The 14,823-nt window shown below is 40.2% G+C and overlaps 1 protein-coding gene across 1 annotated transcript in view; it reads right to left on the bottom strand.

Annotated features, from left to right (window-relative positions):
* Nucleotides 1-14,823, bottom strand: part of DPP4 (dipeptidyl peptidase 4) — an 80,590-nt gene that overhangs the window by 33,574 nt on the left and 32,193 nt on the right. Inside the window, exons 6-10 of the mRNA XM_045560163.1 lie at nt 12,982-13,034; nt 12,798-12,870; nt 11,910-12,030; nt 8,764-8,924; nt 7,110-7,222 (exon numbers count right to left, since the gene is read on the bottom strand). Coding sequence (XP_045416119.1) covers nt 7,110-7,222; nt 8,764-8,924; nt 11,910-12,030; nt 12,798-12,870; nt 12,982-13,034 — 521 coding nt within the window. The remainder of the gene's footprint in view (nt 1-7,109; nt 7,223-8,763; nt 8,925-11,909; nt 12,031-12,797; nt 12,871-12,981; nt 13,035-14,823) is intronic.

Below are 14,823 nucleotides of genomic sequence, written 5' to 3'. Positions count from 1 at the left end.
TTTGAAAATCAAAGAATTATAATCTAAAAAGACACTTCTCAAGAGTCAAAACATGAACCAAGTGAAGAAATTGAGAAACCCTGTGGTATTTTAACATAAATTTATATAAATAGAGATATTTCTGGCAGTGCATCCTCCTCCAACACATACCTTTAAAATTTTTTGGAACCACCTTCTGATTTATAGTGAAATGCATGGAATTCATAATTTACTTTTCTGCTAGCCTCCCCAGCATTACTTGCTCTGGATAGTTTATTTTTTTTGTTCCCCCCGCCCTCCTCCCCCAGGGTGATTTTGGACGACTATTCATAAATCACTCCTTTCCCGTGTCTGACCAGGGCCTGGCTGCTTTTGTCAGCTGTTCATTCCTCTCCTCCCACCTGTCCGATGGCCACACCTTCCCCCCGCCCCGTCCGCGCCCCTCCACCCCCTCCACCCCCACACCCCAATGCTCTAACAGGCCCCCCCTGGCTTGTCCCTTCTGGGACCCACATTCACAGGGTGTCCCCAGGAACTAGCAGAACGCCTGGCTCAAAACAGACACTCACTACATTTCTGTGGAATGCAGCCTCGAAGAAAGGAAAAAAATCCTCCCTTGACTTGCATGGCCTAAATAGCCCTGTCGTTCCGTGGGATCCACAGATCAACTCCTGTCTCCGCTCCCTTCACAGATGCTTAGTAGTATGACAAATATTTACTGAGCACTCAGGATGTGTCAGGTGCTGGATAAAGCACTTTAAACCCCTCATGGTTTTATTATCCCCCATTTACAGCTGGGGACACTTAATGTGTTAATGTGCCCAGTGATGCCTGGGCCTCCATGCTGTCCCCAGGGTAGGGTGCAGGTACTGAAAGAACAAACCCCTTCACCCAGCCGCAGAGCGCCACATTTCCACAAATAGGGCCTCCTTCCATGCAGTCCTTTTTCTCACTTCGTAGGAGCCTACACCATCTAGTCTGGGTGGCCGGTGCTCTCATGAACACCCCCTGAGATGTCCCGGCTGCCCCCTCTTTATTCAACCTTGTCCTCAGTCTAGAATGACGCCATGCACCAACATCTTTAGGTCTTAGTTTAAATGTCCCCTGTCCACGATGTCTTGGAAACCCCCTCCTTGGGCATCCCCCCCCATCTTCTGGCGCTCATCACACACTGCCAGGCTGCAGGGGCCGAGAGCACGAATGCCTCTTTGCGTGCCCGGGAGCCAGGGTGCCTCATCTGGCCTGACTCTTCTGCATGTGTGCAATGCACAGCCCTTGAATGAGAAAATGGAAAGGCGAATAAATCTTACCCAGGACGAGTAATAAATCCTTATAAAGAGCATGGAAGAATGAAAAACAACACAGAAAATGAAGCCTTTCGAAGTTAGTTTTCCAGACCGGGGATTGGAAAACCTTTTCAGGTGAGAGACTGATAGCAAATAGTTGAAGCTTTGTGGTCCACACAGTCTCTGCCACACTGCTCAACCCTGCCTTCCTAGCACGAGAGCAGCCAGGGACCATACTTAAATGAGTGTGGCTGTGCTCCACTGAAAAGCTAAAATTTGTATTTCATATAATTTTCATGTATCATGAAATATTATTGTTCTTTTTTGATTTTTTCTTTGCAACCATTTAAAAATGTAAAAATCATTCTTACATGTGGACTATATGAAAACAGGCAGTGGGCTGGATTTGGCCACAGGCTCTCGTGTGCTAACCCTGTTCTATACCAGTAGTTTTTATTTTTTTAGGTCAGAAACCTTTTGGAAAATCTGATGAAAAGTATGTACCACTCCTTAGGGGGAAAAAGCCTCTCCACTCACCTGCAACAGTATCCCTGGGTTCCATGGGCAAAGATTAGTAACCTGGGCTCTAGAAATATCCTTCCCTTTTTCAAAAGTGTTTGGTAGGGAGAAGAGGCAGGTGATGGAGGAAGAAAACTCTTTACCATGAGTACCAAGTCACCCAGTACTAAGCAGCTTTACCTGCTAAAAGTTAAAAATTATACACCAGGTTCAGAAATCAGCAATATAAAAGCAACTTTTTCTCCATTTGAGAACATTGAGGAATGGAATTTGGGAAGTTGGCCAGGAAACTCATGTGCATCAGCTGTCTACCCTGCCCATTTCTGGGTCAAAGGCTAAAGAACCTGGACCCTGTCCTGCCTTTGTCCTCCCCCTTTGTACTCTGGACCCAGTGCCTGCTCAGCAAAGGCAGGTCACCAGCAGAATAGACAGTAATTTTGGAATTTTCTTATAAACATACTTACGTTCAATCACAGCCCTGAGCTAAGATCATGCCAGGCTGAGATGTCTAACAGTCATGAAAAAGATTTCAACTAACAGGTAATTGTACTTTTTACCGAAAAGTTTAAGTCCCCATTTCAGATTAGAAAAATCTAACAAGCAGGATTATCATCTACACTTTGCACACTGTATGCTCATTTTACTCTGCAGAAACAGACAGGCAAATAAGTAATGGTTGGGGAGGGTGGAAGAGGGACTCTCCTGTGAGCCCGCACTGCTTGTCCCAGGATAGACACACTGAGCCAGCAATCTCTTCTAACTTCTGGAACTGGCCTACTCCAAGGGGAATATGGCTAATTTTAATACTAAAGCAATGGAGTAATTTCTGGACATAATAAGAGTTCACACCCATGTGGAGTCTACTGTGAGCCAGAAACTATTCCAAGTGCTTGACATAAAGCTCATGACCCCCCTATGAGGTGGGTACTGCTATAGTTCACGTTTTGCAAACAAAGAAATGTAAGTGCAGGGAGGTTAAGTAACTTGCTCAACATCACCCAAGTGGACAGCATTGAAGCCAGGATTCAAATCAAGCAGTTGGCAGCTGAACTTCCTGTTTGTACTCGCTGCTTCTGTAGAACCTCCACCCACCCCTTTGGGAAACATTGCTAGCTAGCTTCACCTTCTTGCTTCTTTTTAGCGTAAAATTCCTCATTCAGTGAAATTTATTTGTTCCTAGAGAGTTGTGTATAAACTGACTTTTATAAAGCAAATCATATTTGAATGCACTGAAAGAGACTGGCTTTTGAAAATCATGCTACAGGGACTCCCCTTGCAAAGTGGCTGCCTGTCCTAAAACAATGCCCTGTAAACAGTGGGTGTTTAATAAATGCCTGTTGGGTACTATTAATTCCCTTAATTTGTGTAAATGTTTCTTTTGATATATTAAAGATACTTAAAATAAGGTATCCATTACTAACAGATATAATAGTGGAGGGAAAAATGCTACTAAGAGCAACTGCAACCGTGGAGTGATTAATTCAGTGAATCATCCGAAGAAGTGGGCGTACTGCCAGGGCTGGCCGCGGGCTCCATGCCACCCTCTACTCTGATGGGGATGCCAGCCCTCCTGGTTGCTGACAGATCGCTGCAGAGAGGAATGGGTGGGGCGAGACGGAGCAGATCTGAGGGATGCAGCACCAGTGGCTCGTGAGCCCCAGTCCACCTCCATTCTTGCAGGTGTCACTAGCCTCGTTTATCTATCTCCTGTGTGACAGTCTCAGGCCCCGATACCCCTGCTTTATAGAACAGGGGTCATCAACTGTTCAGAAGGGACACAGCATGTCTTTCTCAATTGTGTCCCTCAGAAGTGGAGAGAATAGGGTGGGGCAGGTCATGATTTGGGTGTGATGAGCCCCCAGAACCACGCAGCAGATGTCGGGTGGGGTCACCTCAGTAGCACATGCCCTCCCTCTCCAGTCCTTTAGCTTCAGGCTGCAGAATCTGCAGATGGCTGGGAAGAGGTAGAAAAGAGGGACTGCTATGCAAGGTCATTTTGGAGGCCATCCTTGGTGCTGGCTGTGTGAACTCCTGTTCCACACACACAAAGTCCCCTGGATAACCCACCTCATCCACCCACCCATCCAACCATCCACTTATCTATTGGTTTATCCTACAAATATTGTTGGGGCACCTGCTATGTCCCAGATACCCTGCTAGGCACTGGCAATACTGTTATAAGATCGGCCCTTACCCTGTAGAACTTATCTTATTTCAGTCAGCAATGAAAGCACTGCTCTAAATAAAACAGGGAATTATGATTTTATATTATATGCTGTCTTCTCTCAAATATTTTGAGCTCTCAAATTCCCAGTATGAGGAGTCAACACAAATTACAGCTTCACAGATCTGATCAACCTTAGTGCTAAATCAAGGAAGGTGGCAGGGAACTTGCCCTGGTTCCGATTTAAGCCTGGGTAGTTGGAAAGGTGGCCTCGCTGCCCTTCTCACTCTCAGAGAGGCAGTGCTTCCACCCACCTCTACCCACTGCTGTTCACTCCTAGCAAAATCACAAACGAGCTCCATCCTGTAGCATTTCACTTGTTGGAAGTTCTGTGGCAAAGGGCATGGCCTCGGAGGAAAGTTCACCAGGGCAGCACGGGCAGGAGAGGGAGGAGAGGTGCTGGCCCCAGCCAGGCCTCCCATTCCAGAAACCAGCGTGTCACCAGGTAACAGGCGAGGGGCTGGGCGGTTTACTAACAGGCAGGACTCGCTGGACTGACAGGACCCTCCTAGATCTTCGCATGAAGCCAGAAAATGGTGCACCACCATGTACTAGAACATTTTCCCCAGAGAGGGTCTAGAATCTAGTTTTAGAAAAATTGCAAACGTACTGGTGTTAACGGAGACCAGAGGTATGTTTTAAGTTCCCTAGACAACACGTTCCTGTGGTGTTTCCAAAAAAGGTTCTTTGGTAACATAAATCCCACACAGAATATCCACAGCGAGTGAGGATCCCCACCATGAGTGCAGCTTCAAGAACTACAAAGAACAAAGACTTAACGCTGAATTCGCATAGGGCCAAAAATAAGTCCTGAGAATTGCTTAAGTTTCCCAAGCCAAGCACTTCACCACTGTGCCTTGGGAAGTGATTTCTAAGTAGGAAACACTTCGCCTCTTCCCCTGTAAAATGGCCGTGAAGATGACACCATGGGGCGCTTGTGGGGAATCAATGAGACACAAGGAGCAGCACCAGCACAGTCCCAGCCTGTAGGCAGTGCTCAGCACACTTTAACTCAACTATTCAAATATTCTGGTCTGGCAGGCCCAGGCCTCTGTCCTGTTCCCAGCTCTCATAATGACTTGCTGTGTGACCCTGAGCAAATGATTTTACCTCTCTGAGCCTCAGTTGTCTCATCCGTGCCTCAGGGTAGTGTTCTGACTGCGTTCTGAAGCCCCTCCAGGCTCTTGGGGAAGAGGAGGGGCTAGACTTGGTTTGCCCAACCTGAGCAGTAATCTTCCCTTTGTTTTCTGGCCTTGCACTTACTTCTCTGTTATATTTCACTTGAACAAAGGTTTCTGGGTCTTTAAAAAGTTTATAAACCTTTGATGAGGTCTAAAGTCCGTTCCAGACAGAATGTTTTTCAGAGCAGGCGCTCATGTCTCAGCCTCCCTGCAGACAGATACTGGTTCCAGACCAAGAGGCCATGCCAGGCTCTGCTGTTCCTTTCCTGGGTGGCCCCGCCAGTTCCCGTGCTCTGTGTGTCCCACCCCAGCACACTTCCTCCCCACCGTGTCCTGCTGCATCCCACCTGCCCAGTCTGCACAGTCTACCTGAGGCTTTCCTGGATCGCCTCCTCTAATGCCTCCATCCTGTTGCTTATGCCTCTATCATGTCACTCTTGGGGTCATTTATCAGAATGTTTTCCACTGTCTACCTGATGACAAGCACTACAAGGGCACAGGCTTCCTGCAGACACTTGGGAGTATAATTAGAGGCTGCTCAATCAATGTTGATTGAAGAGGTGCCCGGACGGAACTAAAGGGCAGATTTTAAAAGTCTTTGGGTAAATTTTTACACCATGGGACAAACACAGGAAAATATATTTTTTTAATTTACTAATAATTTTCCCCAGAATGAATAGGTCAATATAGATATTTCTACCCAAGTCAATGAGTTGCCAAACGCAGAGCACAGCCCACGGCAGACCTGATGCTGTTAATGCAAGCCCAGAGAAAATGGACACCCCCATACTGCTTTGATGGTACCTTCAGGAATCTGAGGGAACCAGCTGTATTCACACAGAGGGAGGTATACAGCAAGAGTGTTTAATAGCTCTTTCTTTCAAGTCAGAAAGTCAAGTTTGAATACAGACTCCTACGTTTTCTTAACCTCTAGGCCTCATTGTCTTATCTGTAAAACAGGTATATTGTAATAGTTGTTGGAAAGAGGGAGTTACTTTAAAGAGTCTTAAGATAAAGCCTGCAGTCATGCCCTGCGTCTGGCATGTAGTGAGTGCTCACTGCTTGCTAGTTGTTATCTACAAACAACAACAAAACCAACATAAGTAACAAGAATGAATGAATGAAGAGCTACGTGATAGCCACACATTGCACCCAGTATAGGGCCTTCTTTTCAGGAAGATAAATAAACAAGGGGCTGAAGGTGCTCCATGCCAGAATTTAAAATCACTAAGAATTATTTAAGCAAGTGACATCCTGGGGCAAAAGATGAACTGGGGGCTCCCCAAATTTAATCCACCGTTTCCCTGAATTTCTCTATTACAAAGCTCTGTGGGACCTGACCTTATCTTCTCCACTCTCTTCTTCACCCAAAAGGCTTCAGCCACCCTGGCCTCTTTGTGGTTCCTCCAGTGTCCCAAGTACATCCCCTCTGCAGGGCCTTTGCACTTGCTCTTCCTCTGCGCGGTATTGTGCCCCAGCCACCATGTGGACAGTCCTCCCTTTCTTCATTATCACTGCTCCCAGGTCATCTTGTCAGAGAGGCCTCCCCTGACTACCCCACCAGCCCCATCACTTTTGCCCTGCTTGGGTTTTCCTCATCACCTTTGCCACCACTTGGCATTTTATACTGTCCTTTGCTTATCTGGTTATTGCGCACCTCCCCCCATTTGAGCTCCAGCTTCTAAGACACCAGGGTCGCTGGTGCTCTGTCCATTGTGCATCCCCATCACCAGCGGTGTGCCCAGCCTGAACACAGGATGCAGGTGCTCGACAAAGAGCTGCTGAATGAAGGAGGGAGTGACTGTCTTCGAGGTGACACAATTGGAGGCAGAGATTGATTCTGCCATTCATTTTTGAAGAGTTCGCTCCTAGAAAGTGCGGAACTGTTCACAACCCAAGCGTTCAGGAAAAGAGCCTTACCCTATTAACACAGAAGCAGGAGCAGTGATTTGTATGGAAGTTGCATTGGTGGCTGAGCTGAGAGAGTCTGTATTTACAACAAAGAACTTTACAGTTGGATTCTCAGCTCCTGCCTAGGAAAAAAACAACCACAGAATTGGTATTGACAAAAAAATATAGTATTATTGCACAAATTCAAAACTGCACAACAATGTCTATATTATGGCTGTGAATTATAACAATAAGATGCATTCAAACAATTTAATATAAATAAAGTGAACATAAGGGAGAATCATGAAATGCAACCTTTTCATGTTCAAAGTGAAACATAATATATATATTTGTATGTGTGTGTATGTATATATACAGTGTGTGTATATATATGTGTGATATATATATATATATATGTATATATATATATATAAAACTTGAAGGTCCAAAGCACTTCTGTTTAAGTAATAAATGTTTCTATCTTTATAATTTATGTATTTGGTGTAAGCAAGGATAAATCTCTTAAAATCAATTCTATTATTAGCAAATATACCCTGACCCCACAAGACCAAAAGCCTTTGATGGCTGTCAGTTATGAAGAACACCTTGGGCTCAAGACACGATCCACCAGAAAAATCAGTTTACCTGTGCCAAGAGCCAATGATGCTAATTAGAAAGCCATCATTTCCACTCCAAATTCAGGTTTACCATGTTGGAACTTTATAATCAATATTATGACAGAACCTATAAAACCTTTTTAAATATACACATAGATCTTCAATTGACAGATTAGTTAGAAATAATATGATATTTTTAGTGAGAACATTTTATGGGTTTTTTTTTTTTGCCAGTTTCACTCATCAAAAAATAACATTCCACTGAAAACACATCTCCATATTTAGTCTCTGATCTTTTTTTTCTTTTAACTTCCTCTGTCTTCCTAAAATGGCAGTTCTTCATAAAGCAAATTGAGTGAGCTGGTAAAAATAAAAATCCCTTTTTCCAAATTGCTTACAGCAAAAACATTTTACTACTTGATTTTCCTATACTGTGGTCACTATTACTGCAGTACTAGTGAAGAATCCCCAGTTTCCTTCTAAACCCCCCTCTTCCCTGGCTTCCCTGCTTAACAAAGCTCTTCAGTTTGAATAAACATGCATCTTGGAGGGGAGAACAGCTTTGAAAACCAAGACATGACACTATTATTCCAAATGTAGGACCTGTGAAATTTACATTAGTGCCAAATATGTAACAGAACCACTAAAACTAGTCATGTATCCTGTTAATTAGTAATACGATCTGATATATAACCAGGCTTTTCAACTTTATCTAGGGCACATTCCAACTTCTACAAATGAGATGAGCTTCTGATTCAATTACAGCTTCTCTCTTTTCCTCCATTCAAATATTTTCGTTCCCCTTTCTCTTTCAAAAGCATTTTCCCCATTTTTTTCTGCTTGTCATTCCTCAAAGTTTTTGGAGAAATTACAAAACCTTAAATCACACTCTTTCCTGGGATAATAAAAATACTTTAAAATTGCCAGATGCTGTTGACTTCAGCAAGAGTAATCACAGCAAGCTGTTGAAGAGAGACTGACAATATTTTCATTAGCAGGAAGGGATTAAATGAAACCATTCTCTTCCCATCAAATTACGAAACCACTATACGAATAGGGGCACAGACCTTTGGATATGGAACCCGTACAGTCTTTGGGTACTGCAATGACTCATCAGAGTAGAAGGAGTATTCAATAAGTGGGACTTCTGTGTCGTTAAATTGGGCATATGCTAAAAAAGTGCCGTTTGGAGACCACCACAGAGCAGAGTAGGCACTGAAGATTTCCTCTGAAAAAAGACATAAATTGTTCTGTTACAAGAAGTAGCTGATAAATTGGCTTTGGCATTCAAAATATTGTTCTCATTAGCTTTAGTAATTACAGTAGAGTTCAGCTAATGAACCACTTTGCGTTTGCTGGGCTTCCAAAATCAGAGTAATACAAATGAATAAAAATAAAATCTTCAAAGATATATCTGGATTGTAAAAATAAGTAACCCGTTGGACCATTTTAGAATATTTTAGCATGCAATATTTAATATAAGCTCTACATTTTTTTCTTTATCTTATAATCCTCTAAATTTATGCCTCAAAACATACTAAAAGTAAATTTCACACAGGAGGCTGATTCTCCTTTCTAATTTTCAAACAGTCAACATGCCAGCATACTCTCCCCAACTGGGCTCAGTTTGTACTGAGCCCACAGGGTACTGGTGGGTGGTGTGTAGCTCCAGGCTACCAAACCAATATGGTGCCCAGAGTTTACTACTCTTGGCACAAACAAGGCGTGGGAAGGATGGATTTAGAATGGCAAGGAACTCCATGAGACCCCTACTGAGAAACATCTCCTTGCCCAGCCCAGAAGCTGAAAACTCCCTTGGATTAACACCCTCCTCTGGTGTATATGCTGATGGGTATAGAAAGAGGGTCAAAGAGGGAGGAAATTGAGGGAAAAGATCTTGCTTTCTAGTAGATTGTTGGGTTCCTTCTCAATTTTTGGCAAAGGTAGCTCCTCCCTGTGTTTATTACGGGGTCTGTTCATGACACATTCAACCTCTGCCTCTTAACATGTTGAAACCTCTTTCACCAACTGGGAACGGAGGAGTCAAGTTGACTGGATGCAGACTCCTATTTATTCCACAAGTCTCATGTGAGTGTAAATGTAAAGCAAAAGCATAGAAACTAGAATCTTAGAGTTAGGGAATCATGTATTCCAATCACTTTTCTGAGGCCTGACACCTCTTTACAAGTTGCTTCCAAATACTCATTTTTAATATTAAGAATAATAATAAAAATTACAGTAATAAAATGTAATAAGTATTGTGATGAGTAGTAGACATTTCATGAGTACTATGTCCCAAGCATTGATAAGCAATTGACATCTATTATCTCAGGTAATCCTCACAATAACCCATTGTACTGATGAACAAAATAAGGCAGGCCTAAAGAGGATAACAATTGCCTAGGGTCACATGGCTAATGATTGGTAGAATCAAAATTTAACCCAGATGTGTCAAATTTGACTTCATGCTTTTCATCTCCACACTATACTGCCCCTTCCCCCCTCTGTTTCAGCATTTCTAGTAACACAAACTGGTTAGGCAGTCTAAGCTCCCTTAACTGCTTCATATCTATACCATTGATCTATTCACGTGTGTTTATGAAGCAATTTAGAATTTACAAAACACATCTAATTTAGTCTTCACAAAGATCTCTGGGCAAGTCTATTCATAGCCCATTTCACAGAAGGAAACTGAGGCTTAGATTGAGTGAATTGCCTAAGATAAAAACTAGAACCCAAGTCAACGTTTCCTCTAAGAATTTCTTCATCTACTGAGTTGACATCTCATTCCTTGCACCTTTTACCCAGTGATTCTAGTCTACAATACAACTGCAATTACACAAAATCAATACAATCTGAGCAAGGTTTTGGTTTTTAAAATTACTTGTGAGTACAGGTAGCAGGTAGTGTTCTATGTTTTGAAGTAGTGGTTATTTGGAATGCAGAACGTATTTTTTTTCATAATTGACTATGCAATAATTTCCCTCTAGGGACTGAAGATTTTAGAGAGCAGTAACTCAAGCTGGAGCAGTGAAGCCGCTCTGCTGCACGTGAGTGGCTTAGTCATGAATACACAAAATGAGAACCCTCTGGCTATTGTCTACTTCAGAAAAAATGAAAGTGTTAGCAGTGTTTTTATCTTAGAGAGGGCCAGACACTTCTGAGGGAGGGTCACAGTTTAGGGAAGAGGCACTTCTTGGTGATGATCCCAGAGGCTGTGCCATGCTGTCCAACAAGTGTTAAAGAATGTCTAAGTAACTAGTGTTAGTAAATTTCATTATGAGTTTTAATCAAACACTTATTTATAGGCCATGGAAATCTACCTTTCTTTTAACGTGATTTTTTTGTTTGTTTTTGTTGTTGTTATAATGTTATCAATTAATTGAACTTGATTTGGACTGGGTAAGAACCAAAATTAAGTCATAAAGACAAACTATTTTTTTTTTTTAACTACGAAGAAAAAATAATAGGATGAAAGAAAAATGAGTCTTTCTAACAAGTATGAGGCAATCTTGTGAACAGTTTGGAACAGCCTCAAAATGCATTTTATCTTGGTAACTATAGACATGAAAAATGTTTTTCTAATATTTTCTAAGTTTTTAATATGTGTTCCTAATAGTATCTAAAAGTCTTTATCCTAAAAAAACCAATATTCCTTTTTAACTTTTTTTAGTTTTACTTTTTACTCACTTTTCCATAGCCTTTTTATTTTTTCTTCTTTAAAAACAGGAAATTGTAACTTGTCCAAATTGAGATAAATAAAATCCTCAATAAAACAGGCATTTTATTCCCCTCTACTATCCAACCTGTAGACAGTATCTTATCATCTTTTAAATATTGTGGGAGTATTTAGCTTCCCTTAGTAACTTCTGGGTTATGTAGGCCTGGTTAGAGAAACATCTGATGTTAATCTGGAGGTTTTTATGCCCCAGTAAAGCCAGAAAAGGTACTCACACAGAAAGGCCCTTTGTAGCAATAAACCAAAGACAAGAGGAGTATTGTGAGACAATGAGGACAGAGGAGCAGTAGGTAATGTTAAGAAATTCTTGGTCTATGAGACGTCTTGTGCTATGAGTTCTCAAAGAGATTTGATGACATTTTGGGAAAAAATGCAAGTTATTTCGAATCTCATTGAATTTTCCCATTTTTAAAGAAATGTTTATTTTTAGAAGCTTATAGATTTTCTGATTTGAAAAAGCTTTAAAGTCTCTACCTTCATAAACCCAGTCATTTATTCCATTATATATTATATCTTCTTTCCCAGTCCATGTGATTCTCTGACTTGATGAATTTGGTTCCTCTTTAACATAAATGTCATTGTTCCAAACAAAAGCCTAGAAAGATAAAAAAAAGAAAGAAGTATTGGTATTAATAATAATATGTTGCAATGTATTTTATCCTGGAGTTTTAAAAACACTTCTCTATGCAAGTATAATGATTACCATAGTAAGATATTCAATTCTAGCAAAATAGTCATTTACTCCTTCCCTCCCATTCTTAAATTACAAGTATACAGACTACAATCCCAAAATAATTCTAAAAACATTCTTAATATGTTAAAAATAAGAAGCTCAAAACTACTACTATTTGGATGCTAAAGTGTATGAGAAGACCTAGGAGACTGGCCACTTCTGTAGGATGATATAAACTTGTGCATTTCTTTCTTGAGAGAGTGAGGAGAGGGATGCAGTTGAATTCTGGAAGAGAGAAGTTCAACTGCAGATAAACATTCCATCTTCTTATTTACCTTATTTTGAACCTCTAACATTCTCCTAGCACCACAGAACATGAAGATATGTCTACAGTGACATAGAAGGTCACAGAACTTGCAGAAAACAAGTGTAAGTCAAAAAGTATCTACGTGTGACGGATAACAAGAACTTAAGAGTTCCCAGTGAATAAACAACTCTTTATAGATACTTTCAGGAATTATATTTATTCTGTTAGACTAGTAAAATATTTTCTTGGGCAATAACACTCTATTTTGCAGTGCAATACTGACTTCCTAAGATGTCTGCTTTGTATCAGGGTTAGTATAATAGCTTCTGTATACGAAAGATTTGAGCCAATATTTTTATGACAACAGGAGAGACTCACTAACCAGTTTATGACCCACTGGTGACCATGTGATCCACTGTGTGTTGTTTGGAATTCTCTCTTCAGTAATCAGCTGCCTAGAAAAAAGATAAAAGGCAACATTACCAAAAGAATAACTCACAGTGGGGTTTCCTTTAAAAAAAATTATGGTGGAAAAGCCTAATAGATTTTATGGGGAAGTCACTGACCTTTTATGTAAATCATAGATGTCATATGAAGCTGTGTAGGAATGCCTCCATTGCTATAAAAGAAAACAGATATTTCAGGCTTCTGTGATTCTTGATAATTTGGCCATTTGCTATAGGAGCTCAAGATGATAGATACTGTGATTATATGATTATATCATTCTCAAATTTTATCATATCTTATAATTCTCTACCTAGATTCCTAGAATTTTGGAATTTGAAAGTATCCCAGAGATCATCTAGTACAAATTCCTCTGGACTTCATCTATAACTTAGCTCTGGCATCACCTCCTCCAAAGAGCCTTCCCAGGACCACAGTGGGCAAAGTGCCACTTTTTGAGCAATCATTATTCCTAGCACTTACCATAATGTGTTAAGATCACCTATTTAGAAAAATGCAAATTTTCACTTTACACCCATCTTACTGGCAAAAGATTTAAAAGATACATGATTCTGTTGCTGATGGTAATGTGAAGACATTTTTAACTTCATTGATGATGAAAATGTAAAGTGCTTCAGATTTTTTTTAAAAGCCACCTAGTAATACATATTAAAATTAAAATAAATATTAATATATCATTGATATTTTAAACAACCATCTCAAGAAGTTAGAAATGAAAATCAAGCTAAATCCAAAATAATTAGAAGAAAAGAAATAATAAAGGTAAGAGCAGTAATAGAGAAAACACATAATGGAGAAATATTAAGAAAGCCAAAAATTAGTTCTTTGAAAAGACTAGTAAAATAGCTAACCTAGTAAAAGTGAGGGGAGAAAAAAAGTACATATGACCAATGTCAGAAATGAAAAATGGGACATCACAACAGGCTCTACAGACATTAAAAGATTATGAGAGACTATTACTAACTTTTTTGCCAATAAATTCTAAAAAATAGAAAAAATAAATTCCTTAAAAAGCAATTTATCAAGAGTGAGAAAAGAAAATCTGAATAATTTTACATCTAATAAACAAACTGAATTCATAAATGAAAATGTTTACATAAAGAAAATTCCAAGGCCAAATAAATTTATGAGAAAACCCCTTGTTATTTATCTGAACAAGTTGAAAACTTATGCCTATACAAAAATCTACACACAATGTTTACAGCAGCTTTATTCATAATTGCCAAAACCTGGAAGCAACTAAGATGTCCTTCAATAGGTGAACGGATTAAAAAAACCTGTAGTTTCTACTGTATTCTACTGCATACAATAGAATATTATTTAGTGATAAAAAAGAAATGATCTATCAAACCACAAAAAGACATAGAGGAAACTTAAATATATATTGCTTAGTGAAATAAGCCAATTGAAAAGGATACATACTGCATGATTCCAACCATATGAATTTCCGGAGAACGTAAAACTATGGAGACGGGAAAAAGATCAGTGTTTGCCAGGGGTTTGGGGGAAGGGAGAGATGAGTAGGTAGAGTACAGGGGATTTTTACAGCAGTGAAACTACTCTATATGACACCATAATGATGGATATATGTCATTATACATTTGTCAAGACCCATGTTTGTCAAAATCCACCAATATAATAGTAGACACCTGCCATAAATTTGCCAAAACCCACACCAACTGAACCCTAATGTATACTGTAGACTTGAGTTAATAATAATGTATCAATATTGGCTCCTCAGTGGTAACAAATGTAGCACACTAATGCAAGACATTAATAACAGGAGAAACTGAGGGAGGATGAGGGAGTATATGGGAACACTCTGCTTATTTTTTGTAAACCTATAGCTGCTCTAAAAAATAAAGTTCTATTATTTAAAAAAAAAAAAAAGAATTAGAGCTCTACCAGATGACTTAGAAAGAGTTCCACATGGTATCATTGAG

The sequence above is a fragment of the Lemur catta genome, chromosome 8 (genome assembly GCF_020740605.2).
Source record: "Lemur catta isolate mLemCat1 chromosome 8, mLemCat1.pri, whole genome shotgun sequence".
NCBI classification, from domain to species: Eukaryota; Metazoa; Chordata; class Mammalia; order Primates; family Lemuridae; genus Lemur; species Lemur catta.
Note: the sequence above shows the minus strand (reverse complement) of the source record. Positions and strands in the feature narration are given on the sequence as shown.